Source organism: Schistocerca serialis, chromosome 11 (assembly GCF_023864345.2).
Source record: "Schistocerca serialis cubense isolate TAMUIC-IGC-003099 chromosome 11, iqSchSeri2.2, whole genome shotgun sequence".
In the NCBI taxonomy this organism is placed as follows: domain Eukaryota; kingdom Metazoa; phylum Arthropoda; class Insecta; order Orthoptera; family Acrididae; genus Schistocerca; species Schistocerca serialis.
In genome coordinates, this window is record NC_064648.1 from 59,947,017 (window position 1) to 59,970,431 (window position 23,415).

Below are 23,415 nucleotides of genomic sequence, written 5' to 3' on the forward strand. Positions count from 1 at the left end.
CACGTGAAAGACTTGCCACAGCAAAGACCGCCTTTGTTTTAATGACCACCACTGCAATTTGTGTATTTTAACACATTCTCCCTTATTTCACTATAATACAAAATGATCTGCCTTTCTTTGAACTTTTTCTATGTCGCACACTGCACTGCAATACTCCAGAAGAGTGATGACAAGCATAGTGTAAAACAGTCTCTTCAGTAGACATGTTACATTTTCTAAGTGTTCTGCCAATAAATTGTAGTGTTTGCTTTGCTTTCCCCAGTGTATTATCTATGTGACTGTTACAATTAAAGTCATTCATAACTGTTATCCCTATGTATTTAGTTGAATTTACGGCTTTTATATTCAGCGGATTCGTTTTTAACTCCTGGATGACTTCACACTTTGACTATTTAGTCAATTGCCATTTTATGCACCATACAGATATCTTGTCTATCACTTTGCAATTACTTTTGATCATCTGATGGCATTACAAGGATGTAAATAACAGCTTCATCTGCAAACAATTTAAGAAAGCTGCTACATTGTCTCTTAAATCGTTTATGTAGATCAGGAACCATATAGGGCCTGTAACACGTCCTTGGGAATGCCAGGTATGAATTCTGTTTTGCTCGATGACCTACTCAGTTATTATAAACTGTGACATTTCCATCACGAAATCACGAATCAATTCACACAACCTGGAGGATACTCCACGGGCACACAATTTAATTAGAAGTTGCTGCTGAAGAAGTGTCAAAATCCTTTTGATAATCTAAAGATGTGGTATCAATTTAGTACCAACTGCCCACAGCACAAATTACTTCATAAAAATAGCTACTCCTGTTTCACAAAAATCATATTTTCTGAACCCATGTCGGCTATTTATCAATAAATCGTTTACTTAGAGGTAATACATAATGTTCACCCACATTATATGTTCCAAAATCCCACTACAAATTGGCGTTAGGGATGGGAGTCTATATTTCTGCGGATTACTTGTTTTTCCTTTCTTGGGTGCTGGTGTTATCTATGCAAGTTTCCAGTCTTCACGAATGGATTTTTCTACAGTTGAGCAGTTGTATATGACTGCTAAGTATGGCACTATTGTATCAGCATACACTAAAAGGAACCAGACTGGTACACAATCTAGACCAGAGGCTTTGCTTTTCTTAAGTGTCTTCAGCTGCTTTGCTACACTGAGGGTATCCACATCTAAGTTACTCATTAAAGCAATTCTTCTCTATTACAATTCTGGAATATTTACTCTGTCTTTTTGTGAAGGAATTTAGGAAAACCATCTTCAGTAACTCTGCTTTAGTAGAACTGTCATCAATAACACCACCATTGTTATCATGTAGTGAAGTTATGACTGCATGTTGTCACTGGTATACTTAACATACAATTAGAATTTCTTTTGGTTTTGTGCCAGATTTCGAGACAGTTTCGTTTTGGAAGCTGTTAAAAGCCTCTCTCACTCAAGTTTGCGCTAAATTTGGAGCGTCTGTAAAACATTGCCAATTCTGAGGATTATGCATTCTTTTAAGTTCAATATGCCTTTTTCTGCAATAGTCTTGTGACCTGTTCTGTGTAACTTGCAGGATCAGTACCACCTCTTATTAATTTATTTGGTACATGTCTTTTAGTTACAAACGATATTATTTCCTTGAATTTAAACCACATCTGGTCTAAGCTAACAAAGTCAGATCTGAAGGAGTGGAGATTGTCTCTTGCAAAGGCATCAAACGAATTTTTATCTGTTTTGTTAAGTACATGTATCTTGCTTTTTCTTCTTTTTCTTTTATGAGTTGGATGTTTCAGCATTTGCTCTTGCTACAGCAACCCTGTAGTCAATATTTCCTGTATCTGTCATCACGTTCTCTGTTTGGTCAGGAATATTAAGAGGTCAGGCTACGTTGGGTTGGGTTGTTAGGGGAGAAGACCAAACAACAAGTTCATCAGTCTCATCGAATTAGGGAAGGAAGTTGGCTGTACCCTATCAAAGGATCCATCCTGGCATTTGCCTGGAGCGATTTAGGGAAATCACAAAAACCTAAATCAGGCTATGTTTTTGCCACCATTTACACATCGAGTGGGCTCGTGAACAAATTGTTCAGAATAACTTTGAGACGCCACATTTTTGGATGACATTTTATGCTACCACCAACATTCTGGGAACATCCCCCGGGCTGTGGCTAAGCCATGTCTCTGCAATATCCTTTCTTTCAGGAGTACTAGTTCTGCAAGGTTCGCAGAAGAGCTTCAGTAAAGTTTGGAACGTAGGAGATGAGGTACTGGCAGAAGTAAAGCTGTAAGGATGGGGCGTGAGTCGTGCTTGGGTAGCTCAGTTGGTAGATTGGTAGAGCACTTGCCCACGAAAGGCAAAGGTCCCGAGTTCGAGTCTCGGTCCGGCACAGAGTTTAATCTGCCAGGAAGTATCAGATCAGCGCACACTCTGCTGCAGAGTGAAAATCTCATTCTGGAAATATTCATGTATTTTCACCAACATATCGAGGGTAGATTGTAGTCACCACCAACTATAATTGTATGAGTGGGGTGCCTATTTAAAATGACAATCAAGTTTCCTTTCAACTGTTCAGCAACGAGTCAGAGCATCAGTAAAAGGAACCAATTATTAATTTATTACAGTTTTCAAGTATAACCTCTATCTGTACTAACTCACAGAAACTATGTACTTCAACTTCACTTCAAGGCAAACTACTCCTAACAGCAATGAACACTGTATTCCCTCCTCTCCTAAGGGGTGCCATTATGCACCTAACATTGGAGCTCCCAACTATCAGTTATACCACCCTCTGTGAGTGCCCACATCTTGCAGGTCGAGAGGCTTCCTCCGGAGCAGGGCAAGCAACTTCATCTGGCTCATGGACTTCGTCAGCCACAGAAAGCACCTGAAATCTGTTCCTCAGACGAACTGCAGAGGTTCTCTGGTTGGCCCCTCGGAAAGACTTTCACTGCCAGCCACACTGGAATGACTTCCCACTCAACCACAGGTGAGAGGTCAACCTCATTATGGGCAGTACTTGACGTGGTCACAGCAGTGGACTGATTGGGGACCATGTGGTTCATGCTAGATGTCGTGTGACTGAAACCAACAGTGCCTGGAGCTGTGAGCCAAGAGTCAACAACTCGGCTCACATCTGAACACAGCATTACTGTTTCTATCCATACTAAAGGTGGCACTATAAATACGCAGACACACATGATATATAGCAGTTGAATCTAAGGAATGCTGACAAAATTTAAAATAAATTGCTTCTCATGAAAACGTGTCAGCTCACAGTACTCTGATACACTGCTGCTGTTGTGAATGCTACCACTCGACTGGGTGACTGGGTAACTATTACAAGTGATTCTTGAAACACAAAACAAATGGGTAACATAATGCAAACAGCACTTCTATGCACTACACAGTTAATCACGTGTAGAACTGTGCCTGTTAAATACAAAAGTGTGCACAAAATATGGGAGTTGAAGCTAAATAATAATAATAATAATAATAATAATAATAATAATAATAATAACAACAACAACAACAACAACAACAATAGTAGTAGTAGTAGTAGTAGTCAGAAAAATACATTCAGAGCAACTGATAGATAGTTCACTCACTTGGGAGAGAAACATCAAATGTCATGTCATGGCAAGTCATGTATCAATAGCCCCTGCAGCTGTTGGTGATAACAGAGTGAAAAAAAGGCCGATAAGCTTAATTAACAATGTGTTATACCCTTGTAGGTGAGGTGAATTAGTTGCATCAGCAGGCACTTGATGTCAACACAATGCCACACAACCAAACCTATTATTCCAATACCAACGGCTGCAAGTTTATCAGTGTCAGTATGATATCAAATAGGAAGTTCTAAACAGTGGTAGTATTTGAAACCATCAATTTAGTGATACGAAAGTTATGTTATCCATGGATGATGATGATAATTAAGTGATGAGACAATGCAGATTTCAGCTTTGTTCCACAGGTACATATCCTCTCCCTCAATGATACTGGGTGATCATAGAATCACTGTAGGCGACTTTTCTCACACAGCTAATATATTTAATAATAGAGAGAGCACCGATCTTATGGAGCAAACATATATGAGTTTAATGAATGACAGGTAAGCAATACAACATGATCTAAAGTGTTGGAAAAGGTGGCAGTCAAATATCTACCGATTCCATGACACTATGCAGTAATCTACTTTAGTTAGCTCACCAAACTCTCCATGCGTTGGAAAAAAACATAGTTGAACTCCACGTTGCATTCTGTGCACTGATGGTGGTGGGGGTGGTTAGTGTTTAACGTCCCGTCGACAACGAGGTCATTAGAGACGGAGCGCAAGCTCGGGTTAGGGAAGGATTGGAAAGGAAATCAGCCGTGCCCTTTCAAAGGAACCATCCCGGCATTTGCCTGAAACGATTTAGGGAAATCACGGAAAACCTAAATCAGGATGGCCGGAGATGGGATTGAACCGTCGTCCTCCCGAATGCGAGTCCAGTGTGCTAACATTCTGTGCACTGATGGAGGTAGAAATGTATGATTTGACACTACCAGATGTGGGCAATGAACTACAATCTTGCTTAAGTTCGTTTACATACCCAGCTATAAGTAAGAGTTTATAAAACACCTCCATTCAAATGTAAACAGACAGTTACCACCATAACGAAAACGTCTCACTACAAGGGTCTTGTTGCAAGTGATTGATTCTACAATGATGGTGGAAACCAGAATAACAACGCAAATGGATCATTACTTCCTGATACAACAGGTTTTTTGGTTGATGGAGTTTTGTGCTGGAGGAAAAAACATCTAGTTCTCATACTGTTGATATATCCTGAGGGATTCTGCTTCGACGTTCAAATATGTTTTTCAAAAACTGTGTTTCACTATAAATATTAGCTACTGCAGGAGATTTTACATGGAATTAAGGAACTAAGTCAGCAGAAGCAGTGACATTCCACCACAAGAAAAAATAAAGCCAACTTTATATTTTGTGGCGTCTATGTGGAAAATCAGGATGATGTCTGCAGATATTTCTGCTTTGGTTGCAATGTGCAGTTTAGCATATTTTATTTCAGCAACACATACTTCCTTAAGGATGTCAAAGCAGATTGCTTTCAAACAGGACAATCTGAATTCAAACCACATTTACCAAGCACATGTAGGCACTGACACATCACTCAATGAATTTGTTAGATGTGAGGATTGCTTGAACAACTCACTAAAAATGGCTCTAAGCACTATAGGGCCTAAAATCTGAGGTCATCAGTCCCCCAGACTTAGAACTACTTAAACCTAGCTAACCTAAGGACATCACACACATCCATTCCTGAGGCAGGATTCAAGCCTGCAACCATAGCAGTCACACAGTTCCAGACTAAAGCACCTAGAACCACTTGGCCACAGCAGCTGGTGGAATAACTCATAGTATGGCTTTCTGATGACAGATAAAACTAGGAATCTGAATGAAGGTCAATAGCGATGAAACTTCAATGATATTCTTCATGAAAGCCAGTGGATCAAACAGCAATTCTATCAGTATACTGTGGACTATAGACAAATCTGCACGCATGTTGCACATTCATTCAGAGAACACAAAGCACATTCATTTATTTGACAGAAAAATTGAGGCAATCAACACTAAATTACTGGAACTGGAATGGCTGAAAGAGCTGGCAAACACTATTGACAGAGTGACAGGAGCAGAAGAGGAGGAGAAGGAGGAGGACGAGGAGGAGGAGGAGGAGGAGGAGGCAGAGTAAGACTGTCACCAGGATGAAGCCATAGATGTTATGTAAGTACTCAATATGTTTAACCGAGAATGCAGTAAGAGCTGAGGATAAGGAATTTGAAAAAATGCGTTGTCTATTACAGTCAGTATTCTTGAAAACTGGAAATGTCAAAAAGTATACCTCAAAGTATACATACATGTATTCAAATATTACACATAACCAATGCACATAGGGTCCCAAAAGGATTACTGAAATTCTCAAAGGATGACAAATACAAGAACGCAATTAAACCAGCACTAGTAGCTTCGCGAACTGTAGGTAAATTGGTTGAAATTCAGCATGAAAGACTGAACAATCTGCCACTAAAGTACACACATTATGATGACCCGAATGAAATCATAGATCAATTACGGCTGCTTATATCATCATGTACTGCAGAGGATGCAGGTCACAAGAACGAAATATTATTGATCACATCCAATCTTTGAGAAAGACACACCATTGAGTAATTATGGAGACAGCTGTCCATGAGCTTCAGAGAATATTTCTGTGCAAATGTGATAATACGAGGAATGGATGATTTACAGCAGGCTGATCTCGAAGACATGAAAGACTACCCAAAATCCAATAGTGGTTCCAAGTACATTCTAATGGTCAAGGATACATATTCCAAATTTGCTTGGGCCTTACCTGGGAAGGCAAAGACAGGGAAGGAGATTTTGAACAATTGTTGCAGACTGGAACAAACTGGTTGCCCAACAACCTTCAAACCTATTACAGAGGTGAATTTTACAACAGGCATTTCAAAGCACAAATGGAACAATATGGGATAAATTGCTACTCAGTCATCTCCCATTTGAATGCTAATATTGTTAAACTGTTGAACAGGATGATTAAAAACCAAATGCGGATGCAGTTTGGTTTTCAACATATGTACAAATGGCTGACCATACTACCACAAATCATTGACAAGTATAATTGCATTACTCAGCAAACAATTAAGGAGGAATCTATTGATGTCATGGAGGAACATAAAGAAATTACAGAAGAGCTCTGAACTGAAGGTGTTTCTCACAGAGCAGGTCATAAGACATTGAGGGCATTGTTGAAATGGCCAATTATTGGGCAAACACTCACAATTTGATATGCAATCAGAAAAGTAAACCTCAAACCATGCTGTAGTGTGATATGAGAGCAAGGAGACATATGAACAGAGATGGAGGTGGTGTTCTTAAGAATCTGCCATTCGAACTTTATATCTCTGGATACAATATCTGTGGACCTGGAACAAAACTGAAAGAGTGTCTAGCTTATAGTAATAAGGGATTTTAGGTACTGGACAATACATGCAAAGGACACAACAGTTTACATTACAAATAAAGATTATCATACTGCAGACCAAACATTCATTGATAAGGCTGGACATATATTCCAAGGAAAGAATATTGGTATAGTACAACATATCACTGCATTTGTGGTTGATAAGATAAAGTCAGTTAGACGTAAGTTGCGTACTGGGATAACTTCCAAACCAATAATGAAAGCAGTTAGTCACACACTAAAGAAGAAGAAAAGACCTATGAGATATTTAAAAAAATTGCATCCTATCAGTGATGACAGTGGCGAAAGGTGTTTTGAACCAGAAAGGAGGATGGAAATGATGTGTTAAAATGACCAGGGTCCTGTCAATACCAAAGACGTCTGGCAGAAGAGTTCTGTTTCCAGTCCCTCAGTTTGATGGGCTGACAGCCACTGGTTGATTACTTGGTAGGGGAGGTGGTGGGGGGTGCCACTGCTATATCTCAAGCTTTAAAGAATTCCCAAAACGCTGAAATGCAATTGCAAGAAGCTGAAAAGCATAAATGACCATGGAAGCTATCGCTATCAGTAAAGGCCTATATTTAAAACCATACAGGAAAAGGCTTGGGTTGTACATAAACAAGTCTATGACAATGCTACCAATGAGATGGCTTACATTCATACATCTGCCTACACTCGCCAAAAAATTCAAACAACGATACTTCGCAGTGTGTTCATGTAGGATACATTGCCTGAGGTAACACAGTACACGGTAATCCAAGAAATGTGGGACTGTCAGTTCAGATGTTGTGGGGGGATATGGAACTCTCAGTCATTTAAGGCTGCCTGAAGAATTGTGTCGTTACCTCACTGACAGAAACTAGGTGTTGTACAATTTTCGACGCTACCAAGACCAATTCATACCTCTGAGGAAATTTCTGCCTGATATTTCTCCTGAAAACTGCATAAAAAACAAGCAGTATGCAAGTCTCTGCATTACTTTATCTTCTATCAAATGACATGGCCACAGTCCTGTTTTTCCGCAGGAAACCATTCATGACATTTGTTAACAAACTGACGAGATGGAAGACTGCCAAACAGTGCATTCAAAATCCACATTGTGCAGTGGTCAGGAGATTGTGAGACTCAAGCCACAAAACCAGCTGTCCATGAATCTTATTTTCCATCACCTTGCAAACAGTGGTGAAACAGGCAGTAGCTATAAGGGAGGAGTTTGTCCTTACTGGGATTTGGCTTCGGTATAACGGTGGCTTCATGCCAGCATCTAGTAAACGTGCCCTCTGCCCAGATGTGATTGCACGTACAAAGGAGAAAATGCTTGTCCATGAAAGAAAGGTGCTGCAACATCTGCATGTGATTTCCATTTCGTACTGGGGCAGGAGACTGGGATGAAGTAAGACCATGGTCTAGCTGCCTCATAGTAAAGGTGAGATTGTAGCATTCACAATTCTGAGAGCAGAAGGTATCAGCTAACTCTCCTCCATTCACTGTTGAGGCAGGAAGGTCAGATGATAGTGGCTAGAGCTCTAAATCTCTGCAAAGTAGTGGCCCAAGGTAACGGAGATAGCAATAGGGTCCACAATAACATCATCCATCATGGTCATGTCACAAATCAAGGAACAGACCTTGGTCACAGAGAGAGACTGGATGTTGCCCCACATGATGGAAGAGGAAGTGAAACTTTTAAAAGAAACAGTAATCAAAATCCAGCTAGCTTTTTTGGTACCATGACAAATGTGATGACACTGAGCATGCAACTGTTTATAATGAATACCATTTGCCATCATAGGATAATTGTTAAAAATGCAGAGAGCATGTCTCCGCATGCAAATCACATCACTGGTTGCCTCAGTCCAAAACAGGACTGGGACTAATTGTGGTAAACATGAAGTGCAATGTATGGAACATTCTGCAGCACTAAGGATAGCGTCTGTAAGATAATTTAGCTGGCCATCACAGCTGCGGAAATGTTGTTGATCAAAGGTTGCCAGAAAGAGGTAAATCCTCCAGTCAGCCTTAGAAAGCTGCCAACTGGGTCTACACTCACTTGGGGTTGGAGTCAGCAAATGGATAGCACATGGGAAATGGTCGATCAAGATTGTGTCAGAGAGAACAGACCACTTGAGATGATGGGCGAGCTGGATAGTGTAGAGCAAGAAGTTAAAATGGAAATAGGAGCATGTGAAATCTGAAAGAAATGTGGATGCCAATAGTAAACATCTTGGACAGGTTTTCCCATAGGCCTCAAGGGTGACAGTGAGAATTACAGTCACAAACAGCAATACGGGGTGAGGGAGCTGTTCAATGTGCTGGAGTATGTCTGCCCTGGTGACAGCAAATGACAGAGGGCTGTACACATTAAAAAGAGAAATGTGAAACGATGAAGGAAAATACAGACTGCAACAGCTTGCAACAGGGTGTTCGATGAGATGGTTTGGTTATGAACATCATCCCAGATGACCAGTATGAGATTGAATGGTGTTCTTGTAGGGGAGAAGGTCAAATTGGATTGAAAGGAAATGTGAGAGTCAAAGCAGTTGCCATGATGCATTTTTGTTTCTTGGAAGCAGACAGCAAGTGGACCTTGCAATTCCATGTGCAGCCATAGTTCCTCCTAATTAGATCTAATGCTCCCTATGTTCCATTGGTGAATTGTCATAACAGGGATTGGGGAGGAGGGAGCAAATGAAGGGTAGCCAGAGGAGAAAAGTCATAGATGGTGTGCACGAAGCAAATGGGAGGTCAGCCATGTGAGGGTACCACATGGTCACACCATTGAAGAGGATCACCAAATCAGGGAAGGACAGAACCATCTGTCTTTCCTTGATTTCTTAGAGCTTTTACAGTTGGCAGTCGAAGACTTTGATGTTTGTCGGCTGGAAGAACGTAGAAAGTCTTCACAGGCGTATTCCTTTTCTCCTTACCGGCCTGCCAGCTGTGTAGCAAGTGATTTTGCTGCCAGGGAAAAGATATGGTGGCTTGTTGCGCACCTGCAGGAGAAGGAGATTGGGATACTAATGTGATACTTTGTGATTTCACAACTGCAGTAGTGAACTGGAGATCACAAGTCTGCATGGCTATATCCTTTGTGAAGCAACAATGCATAGCAAGAATGGTACTAAAATACAGGGCTTTTGACTAGCTAACAATGTGCTAGCGACAGGGTACAGTAATTTCTCCTTCACCTTTATCTTCTGCACGGCCCACTCATTGAGGTACATGAGCTACTCATGGGATGAGGTGGCATGGTCGCCATTACAACTGATACAGTGGAGAGAAGGAAGTGGGCAACCACTCTCGTGAGCATCTCTACCCCAAATAACACAATTGGCAATGTTTTCACAGGGCAAGTGAGTGTGGTTATAATGTTGAGACTGGTAGCAACACATCTGTTTTGGATGCACGGCCGGACTGTGATGGCTTCATGACATCGTCGTTGTCGTTGTCGCTGTTGTTGTTGTGGTCTTCAGTCCAGATGTTTAGAATATTCATGTCTTGTTCTCCCTCTACAATTTTTACCCTCAATGCTACCCCCCAATACTAAATCGATTATCTCTTCATGCCTCAGAACATGTCCTACCAATTAATCCCTTCTTCATAGACTGCCTTAATCTTTGAGGAAAGCACTACTGAATCAACTGACAGAAAAAAAAGAGTGCATGTGTGCATGAAGTTTGCATCAATCTTTTTCATTACCAAATGGACTGCAGTGACGCAGCGATCAGAGAGGATTTCTCCCTCAATCAGACTATCAAACAGCTGAGTGCAAGTAACAACACACAAAGAATTCAGCATACAATGGTCCTCAACATGAACAGGATAACTATGGAGGAGCAAAGCTGTTTGCAGTTGTTGGGCTTAAACTCACAACTGGTTTGCAGAAGCAAAGTCAAAATATGTAAACGAGAACAAGATTTCACAGAGCCTGCAACTGCATCAACACCTTTCCAAATAATACAAGGATTAACTGTAGCAAAGGACTGACCTTAGGTACATGATACCACAAGGAACCAATGTGCAGATAGGAGAGTCTTAAATCTTTAACCTCACTCTGTTTATGCTTAGTAGATGTAGACTGAGATGGTGACTGGCTCATTGCAAAAAAATCCCTCACGATTGCCAGTAGCTCCAACTGTGAGTCCCGTCAGAGGGGGGGCTCAACCACTTTAGATGACTGTTCACACCTCATGTCTCCGTACAGAGGCACCAACTGACATCTGGGGAGGTAACAGATCAGGCAAGCAGCTCTCCCTGTGCCTGGCCTGTACCAGGGGTATAAGCGAACCCTACCTGTCAGCCAAGCGAGGTGGCACAGTGGTTAACACACTGGTCTCAAATTCAGGAGGACAGTAGTTCAAACACGTATCCAGCCATCCTGATTTAGGTTTTCCCTAAATTGCTTCAGTCAAATGCTGGAATGATTCCTGTGATAGGACACAACTGACTTCCATCCCCATCCTTCCTTAATCCAATTGGACCAATGACCTCACTGTTTGGTCCCCTCCTCACAGACCAACCAACCTATCTGTCAACCCATGGCTGCGAATTACATATTACCCAGTTCCCTGTCATGCGTCAGATGGACTGGCCTTGAGGAATGCACAGGGAAGAAGAAGAATCAAAGAGACCTTGAACACCAAAGTGGAGGAAGGAGAGGAGATGGAGAACAAAGAGAGAAGGAAAAAATCTATCGGACTGTTCTGATGCCATGCTATTGAAACACATTCCTGAAATCATCCAAAACATGAACATCAAGGATGGGGTAAAAGAATAGCAGGACGGACATGCAGCACATAGAACGATGAGGTGCTGCAAAGGCTGGGGGCCCCGTGGCCGAGCACAAACTCACCAAAGTGTGGTGAGCCTCTGAGTGGGGGGGGGGGGGTTATTTTGATCCTATGAAAACATACTTTCCTCCTATGACCTGCACCTAATGATCAGTACACGTTTATTAGCACAGTTGGGTGAAACACTCGCCTTTGGCTCCACTTCTAAAGCACTAATGGTCATTGGGTCTCAAAACAAATAGTCAATGGCTCTTGCAATAGGTCCTTTAGTCTTTTTAGAGAATTTTTCTGTGGCAGATTTTCGAAACTGGACATCATCCAGGTGCCCTCAGTTAGGTATATGTGACAGAGTAACAATATTACTGTCTCCACAATCAATGAGGATTAATTAGTTAAGCCTTCATAACCTTACTGAAACTGTCTCCAGCTACTTAAGATACTTCTTGATGAGGGCCTTTAAACTGTCAATACTACAAGCTTGTGTGTTTCCTGAGCATCACTGCAGCAAAGCATTGAAAAAGATGTTCAACACTATATTCTGTAAAGTATCATGGTTGGGAATTAGCTCCAGTCTGTTGATATATAGCCACTCACCCTTTCTTCTTACTTGCTTTACAGTTGAATAACATTAGCCAGTGCCCATCAAGGTGAATTTGTTGAATTTGAGATTTTTTTATGTGACATTCTGTATTAGGCACACTACAGCTGCTGATATTCCACCTGAACTTTCATTTTTCTGTATGCATATTATAAATTGGTTCTATTTATTCAGAAATGATCACATTATGACTGTTGTAGAGAATAGCATTACTGACTGTACTGCCTTGTTATGTCATAGCTTACTGGTAATACTGAATAATTTTAAAAGTGCATTTCATATCTGAAGTACTTCCACATGCAGTAAATAATGAAAACTTACCTTGCACTACTGGATGCATAGCTTGTTGAGGTTGCCACCTGAAATATTTCAAGAAATGTCCAGTGATTCACAACTGATAAGAGTAAATAAATAAAATTCTACTAACACCCACCAACATCTGATTAGTCCGTAAGATCCTGTATGTGAAACTTGAAAATATCATTAAAGAAAACATGATATGCAAAATGTTGTCATTATTGAAACAGAATATCAGTGTGACTTCACACTTGATTCCACCATTCGTTTTTGATCCTGTAAATAACTATGCAAGCCAGCAGGGCAGTTGTAACCATAATTCCCACTAGATGACTCAAAAGAAAAGTGGCCAAAGATGTCTTTCATCTGTCATGCACTTATGCCTTGCAGAAAATTTTCTTTTACTTATTTCATTATGAAAATTGTTATTCACAGAGAGGTGAATACATCATAACAAGTGACCCATCTGGGCTTTTTTGTTCTGGGCAGCTCCAAAATAACTTGCAAGGATGAGGAGTGTATTCTAAACCCAGCTGTAAAATTCAAACCCAGAACTAAGTACAAGCTTGCAACATTAAATATACAAATACTAATAAATATTAGCAAACTGAAAGTACTGTCTGACATTGTATATTTGCTACAAATTAAAATATTACCATTACAAAATATCAGATTCACCGATGAAGAAATGCCAGTTTCTCATGATTATATATTGTTCACAGGGAAAACAAGGAAAAAATACATAAAGCTATCCCAAGACTAGGCTCTGCAATCATAAATGGAAAATCTGTACTACAATCAGTTCCAAATTTTTCAGTGCCTTAAAAAACACACTCTCCCTGTAGCATTTTAATATACAAATGAAAGACAGACAAAATTAATGGCCACACACCAATAAACCAGGATAACAAGAATAACAGAGACAAAGTAAAACAGTTTTGAAAACAATGTTAAGAAGAATTTGATGACGTACCAGAGATAAAATATAAAAATTTTATTACATTTTAATCCTCAAACTGGTAGACAATGGAGATTAAAACATTTCCTGCCTAAATGGCTGTTAAATGTATTTATTCACTACTGGAGTTTTGACTGTTATGCCATTCTCAAGTGACACCTCACTATGAAGTCAAAGTTACTAAATGTCATACCTGATGCATGGGGAGTATAAATTAAAAAGCGCAGTAGGACATGACTTTTATAGATATTATTGCATGAAATGCTATGTCATTTTGCAGGCATATAGAAGACAAAGACTCCCTGTCTTATTATCAGTATGGAATTTGTAAACACGGTTAACACAAGGAAAGTGTTGTCTGAAAAGGAATTATGAAACAGCCAGACACCACAATGAGCTATCACTTGAGAAACTGCCAAAATAGCAGTTTTGATAATACATTGAATAACAGTCCAGGGAGAAAATGTTTTCATGGATAAATTTCTGCCTGGCTATGGATGTAAGAAAAAAGGAAACACTGGTAAGAAAAAGACTTTAGAAAAGTTATTTGCAGCTAATCCTCTGCCCATTCCCCCCCCCTCTCCCCCCCCCCCCCCATACACACACATACACATTGCTAAAATAACATGATTTGAGAGTATCAGATGGCTCATCTGCCAATAAGCATAATTCCAAAAAGATAATGAATTTAAGATAAACCATATTCTCAGATGATTAAAAAAAATGCCATGAAAAGCATGAGGAGAAAATTACATAACAGCCCAAATTCTACAATACAAGAGATATCAGGCATGGCTTAGGAAAGATATGTCCTGTGAAGAACAAATTAATAAGAAAGAAGTGAAAGAGCAAAATACTATTGAATATATTTGTAAATTTTAAAAAGACTATTACAATAAAGCAAGACCAATTTTATTCAAAATTCTTAAAGAATCTGGAATACAGAAGACAACACAAGTCCTCCTAAAAGACTTTCAGCCCCATTTGAGACAAGAACAGACTTTACCCAAATCAAAGGACTATATCCATTCTTGTTTCAGTCTATACTTGAAAAAGAAATCACTGAACAGGAGAGGTTGTCAGACTGTAATATCAAAAGTGGAGCAATACTTGGCAGGAAAACAGATAATCTCAAAGCTCACAGTAACTTTTGTAGGTGACTTAGCACTATTGGCAGTGTAGAGGAAGCACAAAAATAGAGAGAAAGAAAAACAGTAGGGAAAGCATGACTAAAAATCTCCTCTGATAACAAGCAGTAATAACTAAGAACAAGGCTGCAACATCCAAATCAGGTACAAAGTATGGGAGTATCGGGGAAAATGCAATTTAAGTATCTACAAGAAATCACCCAGCCATTAGTGGGGAAAAGAAGCCACAAGAGCAAGACTATGAAAGATGGATTTTGCATTTTACTTAACAAAAGATGTTTATAATAAAAATTCATTCTCTAAAATTGCAAAGCTTCCAACTTCTAAGGGAATCATTTTGCCAGAATGCACATCTGCCCCAAAAACACTTATTTTAGGATCAATAAAAGGTGGCAAAAATTCAGAAAAAATAAAGATATCAGGAAACAGAACAGCAATATAACCAAATAAATTTAGAAACAATACAAACCTTACAAAAACAAATAGTAAAAAACTGCAGACAACATTACACAAAGAATACTAATCAGTCCTAGCATACTGTCAAGAAAAACTGTGCAGTATTAATAAAGCTTAAAAGAGCTCACTGGGTTAGGAAAGTGCCAAAGAGCTAGAAGAAAGTGGAGTAAGTAAGCAAGAAATTGAGGACCAAACTAAATGTGTAAACAGAAATGAAAGGTCACGAAGTCTCCCAAGACAAAACATTTCCAAAAATACAAGGTAGAAATTGGACGTCAGAAGGATGGGGAAGAAAAGTGAACAGATGAAGGAGTAGCATAAGTAAATGTGAAACCTTCACTGGCCTGTAATGTTAGAGAATGGAAAATTTTAGTTCCACATTTGTAATAGCTTCCGAGTAAAGCACAATGACGATATATGTACTGCAAAAAAGTGACTGCAAGCAGTACCAAGAGTCTCTCAATTTAAAAGAAGCAAATATGTAGGAAAGTAAGTATCCAGAGTGTTATGCTGGGCTACAGCAATGCTCAGAAGTATTTTATAGTTGTGGAGTTATGCTGTCAGGACTGCTGGCATACAGTCAAAATAGAGCAATGCACATAACTGTCACTCCATGAGAAGCTTCATGCTGCTGCAGTTACATATCTAGTGAACGAGCAAGGTCGTACAATAACAAGGTAAGTAAATATTCCTTTAGCTCAAAAGTATTATGTAACTTGCCTTGATGGTATAGTATTCATTAACTATTGTTACTTGGGCATTCACTCAACGTTTGTTTACTTGTAATGACGACTAGAGATATACTAAAACAGAACACTCGCTTGATGTGAGACAAGCTGTTTTGCACATTTTGAAGATTGGAAGGTAGCATGTCTAGCACTGCTAGAGTCTATGGCATATCACAACTAACAAATGTGCACAGTCAGTGGTAAAAACAGGAAGTAACAGTAGCTAATAAGCCAAGCTCGGGTCATCCTCAAAAAAGAACAAGGAGGAAGAACAGAATGATTTGTAAGCAATCAGTTGCTGTTTCAAGAGGAACAGCTCAAAAAAGTAGGGATCATCTGAAGCTAAACTTACAAGCGTCTACCATAAAAATTCACTCAGCAGCATGTGATTTACATCTAGATGACCGTCACATAAACCCATTCATAAATTCAAAAAGTAATGACACAACAGAGTTTACAAAGAAACACCAAGCTTGGAATGCTACAGATTGGCCTAAGGTTTTATGGAGTGACAACAGTACATTTAATATATTTTCTTCTGATGGTGTGCAGTGTATATGCTGACCAAAAGGCTACAAGGACAAAGAGGTATCAGGTATAGATCATTAAGCACGGTGGTGGAGGTGTTTTTCTAGGGAAGGTGTTGGTCCTTTAGGCGAAACAGAAGACCAAACTGCTTGTTTCCTGTACAGTGACATTTCAGAAAAGAATATGGTTCCATGTGTGGAGAGGAATATGTCACATAATTGGACATTTCAGAAGGACAATAACGCAAAATGCACCCCTCTCTAAAAAAAAAAAAAAAAAAAAAAAAAATCCTTTTCAGATCAAAATATCAAACTTTTGGAGTGCCTAAGCCAGAGCCTGGATATAAATTGAACTGAACACCTCTAGTATGCGCTGAATTAAATTCTGGATATAAAGTGAACTGAACACCTCTACTATGCACTGAATTAAAGTGTTCACAATAGAAGCTACTCACACAAGGATTAATTTGCTGGTACCTTAGTGGACACGTGGTTGAAACTCCCAGTTGACCCATAACAATAGCTTGTGGATTCAACGCCAATTAGCTGTGCAGCTGTGATCGAAGGCTATGGCTATGTAGCAAATCACTGATTTGGCAATTTGTTCTTGAGATTCCAATATAGTTTTATATGTATGTAAGACCTACAAATCACTTTTGAGTCATCAGAATTGTTATTTCTATTTAGATGTAATGTAACTTTGTTTAAATTATATGTAGATTTATAGTAAATGGATTCAAATTACATAATTTTCAATTATCCACTGGCAGTTATTTTTCTATTGCACACTTTTATCTTGATGTAATTGTAACTAACGCTTTCTACAAAACACTTTTGACTGCTACTGCAGTAGTACTGTATTTACCCATGGTGAGATGAACAAAGTAAATAATAAACAACAGTGTCAGAGTACAACCACTGTTTTGTCATGCAGATTGCTCTATGCAATCCGGTGCCCCTCCGGATGGCAGCAGAAATCCTTAACTACAGTGTGTGATGTGAGCTCATCTGATCAAATCAAAACTCACTCAAAGAAAAGAACTACCATATTTTATGGACTATAAGACACATTAATTTTCAAACAATATAAAAATATTTACCATTTCTATTATTGGATTGCAAAACCAGACTAAAAACATTATTAGTTTATGAAACTGAACTGACCTTTAAAATTCCTGAAAACTGCCTCCTCCTCCTCCTCCTCCTCCTCCTCCCCACCACCACCACCACCACCACCACCACCACCACCACCACCACCACCACCACCACCACCATTGTCCTCTTCATACATAAGATGATATTTGCTGCCATCGAGAGCATTACTTATGCCTCATTTCCTGGAAGGTTTGACAATTATCTCTTCCCTCACTCTAGACCATGACTGTTGTAGACACTGACACACATTTTTGATTGCAGGGCATTTTGAAGCTCCATCAGCATGAATTCATGTCGGGTTTCACCCATCATTCATTTGTTCCAATCTGTTCTCAAATATACTTTAAATAGTTTATTTATTGAGACACCAAGAAGTTGCAATTGTGAAGTAAGTCCTCCCAGAATAACTGAAAGCTCTGTATTTCTCTGTCTCAATTTCTCTTTCATGGTAAATTTTACAAATGACTGATGAACTGATCTAGCACAGGAAGAGTATTCTTCTTCAATAAAGCACCTTTCTTTCTCTCCCACACTGTTAATCCTTGACTTCATACCAGCCTTGTCCATCCCAACTTTCTTTTGACACTGAATAATAAGGCACTGTAAAGACAGTATTTTCTCTTCATACTCTTGTGGCATTCTCTGAGATATTTTGGTTTTTGTTTGCATGTAAAGTCTACGATGGTTCATAAATCTTGATGCCAACCAACTCCACCCTTTAGATCTGTTAATTACCACTTTAGAGCTATTTTACAACCATGTATTTGAATCAGTTTTGTATTAATTCGAATGTGATTTTTATGGTGCCCTTGAATTCATTTCAATATATCATTATCTAGTTGTGGCCATTTTGCATTAGTCATCTATTTGCATTTTTAGTTACATCATTTCCTCTGTTTTTTACAAGCCCACCAATTGTGAATTTTTTTTCTGTTGCTGGAGTGCCAAAATGCTACTTAGCTCCTCTATTTCCACGTTCTTCTGCATATACTATTACTTTCAATCTATAGCCTGCATCATATGAATACCTTTTATTTTTTTCCATTACAGAACTAGCTGCTAAAAAAGAAGTTGTACTGTTACTGATAACACAAATCACTTTCAGCTCAAGTTCACTGCACTGTAGACCACATTGATGCACCGTAGGCTAGACAGTTTTCTAGATTTGTGATGGCAGGGCGGGAGGAAGACAATTTTAGCAAGAATTTGAATCCCCGCAACTCATGTTCATCACATCGGTGCACTGCTGCTGCCAGCTAAATCCAATGCAGCCAGGATCAGAGAAGTTTCTTGTGGCATTGAATAGTTGGCCATTTTTATAAGTAATGGGAATTTTAAATCAAACACTGGGCATATTTATATTAATTTCGAGTGTAAGATAGAACTGAATTTTGAAGGCAGTTTTTTGATGGAAAAAGTGTGTCATATAGTCCATAAAATATGGTATCAAGTCTTTGTAAGGAGCGCTGGAAATTAATTTGGACAAATAAATATGATAACTGAAAATTAATTCATCATTCAAACTTTCATATACTACAGGTAAGATAGTCATGTGAATCCAGTATCTGATGCAAAGGGTTGCTTGACAATGAATATTTTCCACTTAATTTTGTAACATGCACAGAATTGCATTTAATATTTTGCTCTGGTGAACTCTGATTGTCCTAAGCCAAGAAGAAGGCCCAAAACCTGCTATCCATTGAATATACTTGCCAGTGAGAAAAGGCCAACAGCAACTATGAGGCAGCATTTCAATCCATATTCATACAGCTTTTGCAGTAGTATCTTCAAGGAATCTTAGGACTTTTCCAAAGTCAATGCTATGATAGCAAATGGAACTTTTCTCACACATTTAAATATGCTCATCATCTCAGTGACAAACAAAAGATGACTGCTGCCAAAGTAAGTGAATAACATCAACAAAAGAAGTGTTCAAAAAATCAAAAATTATAATTATGCTGACTTATCTCTCAAAAACAAGATGCACAGCCAACTGTCATTGTATCACTTTCAATATAACAGTGTTATATCAAATTGTTTACCTCAACTTCGTGTAGCACTCTACAGTTTTTAATTCAATAATTTTTATAAGCAATGACTGCAATAACAAGAAATTATATTTTTCTTAAGCCAACAATGCCACAACCATAAACAATACATCAAACTGTACAGCAAACACATATAGTTTGTCTGGAACTCAACTGGATCTGGAGTATCCACAATTTGATTAAAACTACTCAATTAATTTGACCAGAACTAAATATACTCCACAATGGCACATACCAAAAAACAAAGCACACTGCACTGTTACCTTTTTCCTTAGTGACTTTGTGTTTAGCTATTACTTTGACAAATTAAGTATTATGCAGTGTGATCAAGATGTGTGACCACTTAAATTAGCTGTAATTCAAACTTGAAATGCGCTACATAATAACTTGAAGCACCACGTAAATGAGCAGAAAATTATATCTCACTGATATGACACTTGTGTATATAGAAACATTTCCTTGTATTTGCTTATTCTAAATACTGCTAATGTTGGAGATGGACAGTTTTGTAACCTCTTATTTACAAACACAGTATTGTTTAATATATTGTAGAATAAAGCAGTGAATTGAATGTCAGAACAAACAACAGACTACAACTAGTTCACACTGGGGTTTGAACCCGAGGAGGAATTTTTATCAATTCAGACCCTTATTTTAAGAAGAGAAAAGCGTACTTGCAATGTATCAGCCAAAGCAATGGATACCACTTGAAAATTTTGGCTGTAATTCTGATAGTACGCAGTTAAGACCTTCTGAATGAACAGCTTTTAAAATTGGGTGTCCACCAGTTATTTTTTCACTTCCTCTTTCCCATCACATCTGCCTGATGCCTGAGTGCAAAGTACTGTACACTGGAGTGTCAACCAGAGCTGACCTATTTGCGGCGTGTGAAAGCCAAGGGCACAGGAGAGGGGATGTCGGCATCTGCTCAACATATTGTTTCAGAACATGTTATTCTTGAAAAGTAATATGAGTACATAATATATCAATCTAAGACATATACACAGTTCGTATGGCACAGGGTACCCGCACACTGTGTGGTGGCTTGCCGAGTATGTGTGTGAATGTACATGTAATGCAATACTGTTTGGAAAAATTGAAACCCTACAACGAAATTTATTCCACTGATTATGGACCTCACACTACACAGATTATTAGCATTACAGACCTGTAAATGCACTGTGACTGTGGAAATTCAGTACAGAGTAGCACTATCATGTGCTCCAATCAACACTGCTAAACGCCAGAGCATGGAATCAAAGAGTGCCTGAATATGCCACTGGGAAACACTCAGCCTTGTGGTTTGTTGGTGTGTCCACAAATCATCATCAGCTGTGGCTGCAGGAGGACTTGAATGAACAGGTTGTCGACGGACCATATTTCAGACATGTTTAATGGGCAACATGTTAGGCATATGGGCAGGCCAGGGGAGCAGTAGTACCCATTGTATTTCAAAGAAAACTTGCACATTCCTTGTCACATTCTGATGGAAATTGTACTGCTGAAATATGACATTTGGAACAGTCTGCGCAAGCCGCTGTGGCCGAATGGTTCTAGGTGCTCCAGTCTGGAACCGCGCGACCACTACGGTTGCAGGTTCGAATCCTGCCTCACGCATGGATGTGTGTGATGTCCTTAGGTTAGTTAGGTTTAAGTAGATCTAAGTTCTAGGGGAGTCTTCACCTGAGATGTTAAGTCCCATAGTGCTCAGAGCCATTTGAACCACTGGAACAGTCTGCAGGAGAGGCAGTGCCTAGAGCTGTAAAACCTTCCAGTTGTAGTGCTAGCTGTTCATATTGCCCTCATGATACAGAAGGTGAGATTGCACATTACATGCAATGGCACACCAACCATCACACTTGGCATTTGTCTGCAGTGCTGCTCAACAATACAGTCTGCCCAATCGTGTTCACCAAGGGAGAGTTGAGCATTTATGTAACCACCATGGCAAGAAAGTTCAAGCAGGACTCCTCTGCAACTAATATGTTTTGCCACTCACCACACCACTGCCATCATTTACATGTTCTCATTGCAGTCTGCAGCATTGCTGGGTTCTGGTCGATAGAAGCTAATGCAATGGCATGCATGTCACCAGTCCTGCCCAAAAAAGACAGTGCTGAACTGTCAACAAAGATGTGTCCTTGCAGGGCTCCAGAGTCACACCAACACTGTGTTCAAAGCTGTTCTGTCCCTTATGGTCAAGCCAACAAGATGGTTGTCATCTCATGATAGGATCACATTGTGTCCCCCAATACCCATCACCTCTGGTTACACATCTGCCTCACTGTTGAAGCAGTGTGTCCTGTTTGAGCTGCAATGTCGCAGAACGACATATTACCTCCTGGATACCAATGATACTGTGCCATTTCAACAAACTCACATGGCAATACTTCACCCTGCAAAACTGGCAAGGCATAGTGGCACTGGATTAAACATTTCCATTTCGTAAGACAACTCTGCACCAACTGAGTCTACATCTACAAGAGTAAGTCAGTTATTATCTGCAATTTAGTTATATTTTTGTTTATTTTGGTATTACTGTCATTTTACACTGATAACGCATGTTTTGTTTATTTGTTGTAATATCTTTGCAATTTTCAAGCTGCTAGGTTAGTTTCATTATCGCTGCCATGCTGTTAATCATGGCTGCTCCTCTGTCTATTTGCATCAAAGAAGAGAAACATTCAGTGATCCGTTATTTGTGGTCAGAAGGCATACCAGGGCGCAAAATTCATTGAAGACTTTCAGTACAGTAGGGGAACAGTGTCTTGCCACAACAGAGAGTCTACAAATGGATTGAAAAATTCCGAAATGGTCACACAAGTGTTACGTACGATGAAGGAGCCAGACGGCCATTTACCGCCAAAATGAAGAAACCATTGAGTGTTAATGTGAAATGATTCTCTTAGACAGACGATTGACTACTGATGAAGTGGCACATCTTCTGCAAATTAGTCACAGTTCTGCCTATGAAACCATCCACAACAGACTTGGATTACATAAAGTTTGTGCACGAAGGGTCTCAAAACATTCCACACAGTTGCATAAACAAACGCGCTTGGACATCTGCAAAAAAAACTTTGGATCACTATAGGTAACGAAGGGGCAACTTAGACAGGATCATTACTGGTGACAAAACATGGATCCATCATTATGAGCCGGGTGGTAAACAGCACAGTCTTGAATGGAAACATCCAAATTCACTATGCAAGAAAAAGTTCAAAACCCAGCTGTTCACAAGAAAACTGATCCTTATGGCTTTTTGGGACACACAAGGTCCAGTACTGGAACATTATGGGGAAGGGGCCCAACAATAAACAGTGTACATTACAGTGAGATGCTTACTGCTAGGCTAAAGCCTGCAATTTGAAGCAAACACCGAGGATTGCTGTCAAAAGGTGTTGTGTTGTTGCACGACAATGCCCGTGCACATATTGCTGCCCACATTGCTGAAACGCTCCAGAAACTCCAATTTGAAAGTACTGGATCATCCTCCATAAAGTCCCAATCTTGCCCCTTCTGACTATCACTTGTTTGGTCCACTGTAACAGGCATTAAGGGGCCATCAATTTGCCTTGGATGAAGCAGTGAAAGAAGTGATGCATTAATGGCTCGCAGCTCAACCAAGAACCTTCATTTATGAGAGCATCAGGAAGCTTGTAC

General features: G+C 39.5%; 1 protein-coding gene across 2 annotated transcripts in view; it reads right to left on the minus strand.

Annotated features, from left to right (window-relative positions):
- Window positions 1-23,415, minus strand: part of LOC126427173 (uncharacterized) — a 161,515-nt gene that overhangs the window by 66,722 nt on the left and 71,378 nt on the right. For both annotated transcript variants that reach the window (XM_050089400.1, XM_050089399.1), the window contains one exon: window positions 12,757-12,794. In XM_050089400.1, the coding sequence (XP_049945357.1) occupies window positions 12,757-12,794 (38 nt within the window). The remainder of the gene's footprint in view (window positions 1-12,756; window positions 12,795-23,415) is intronic.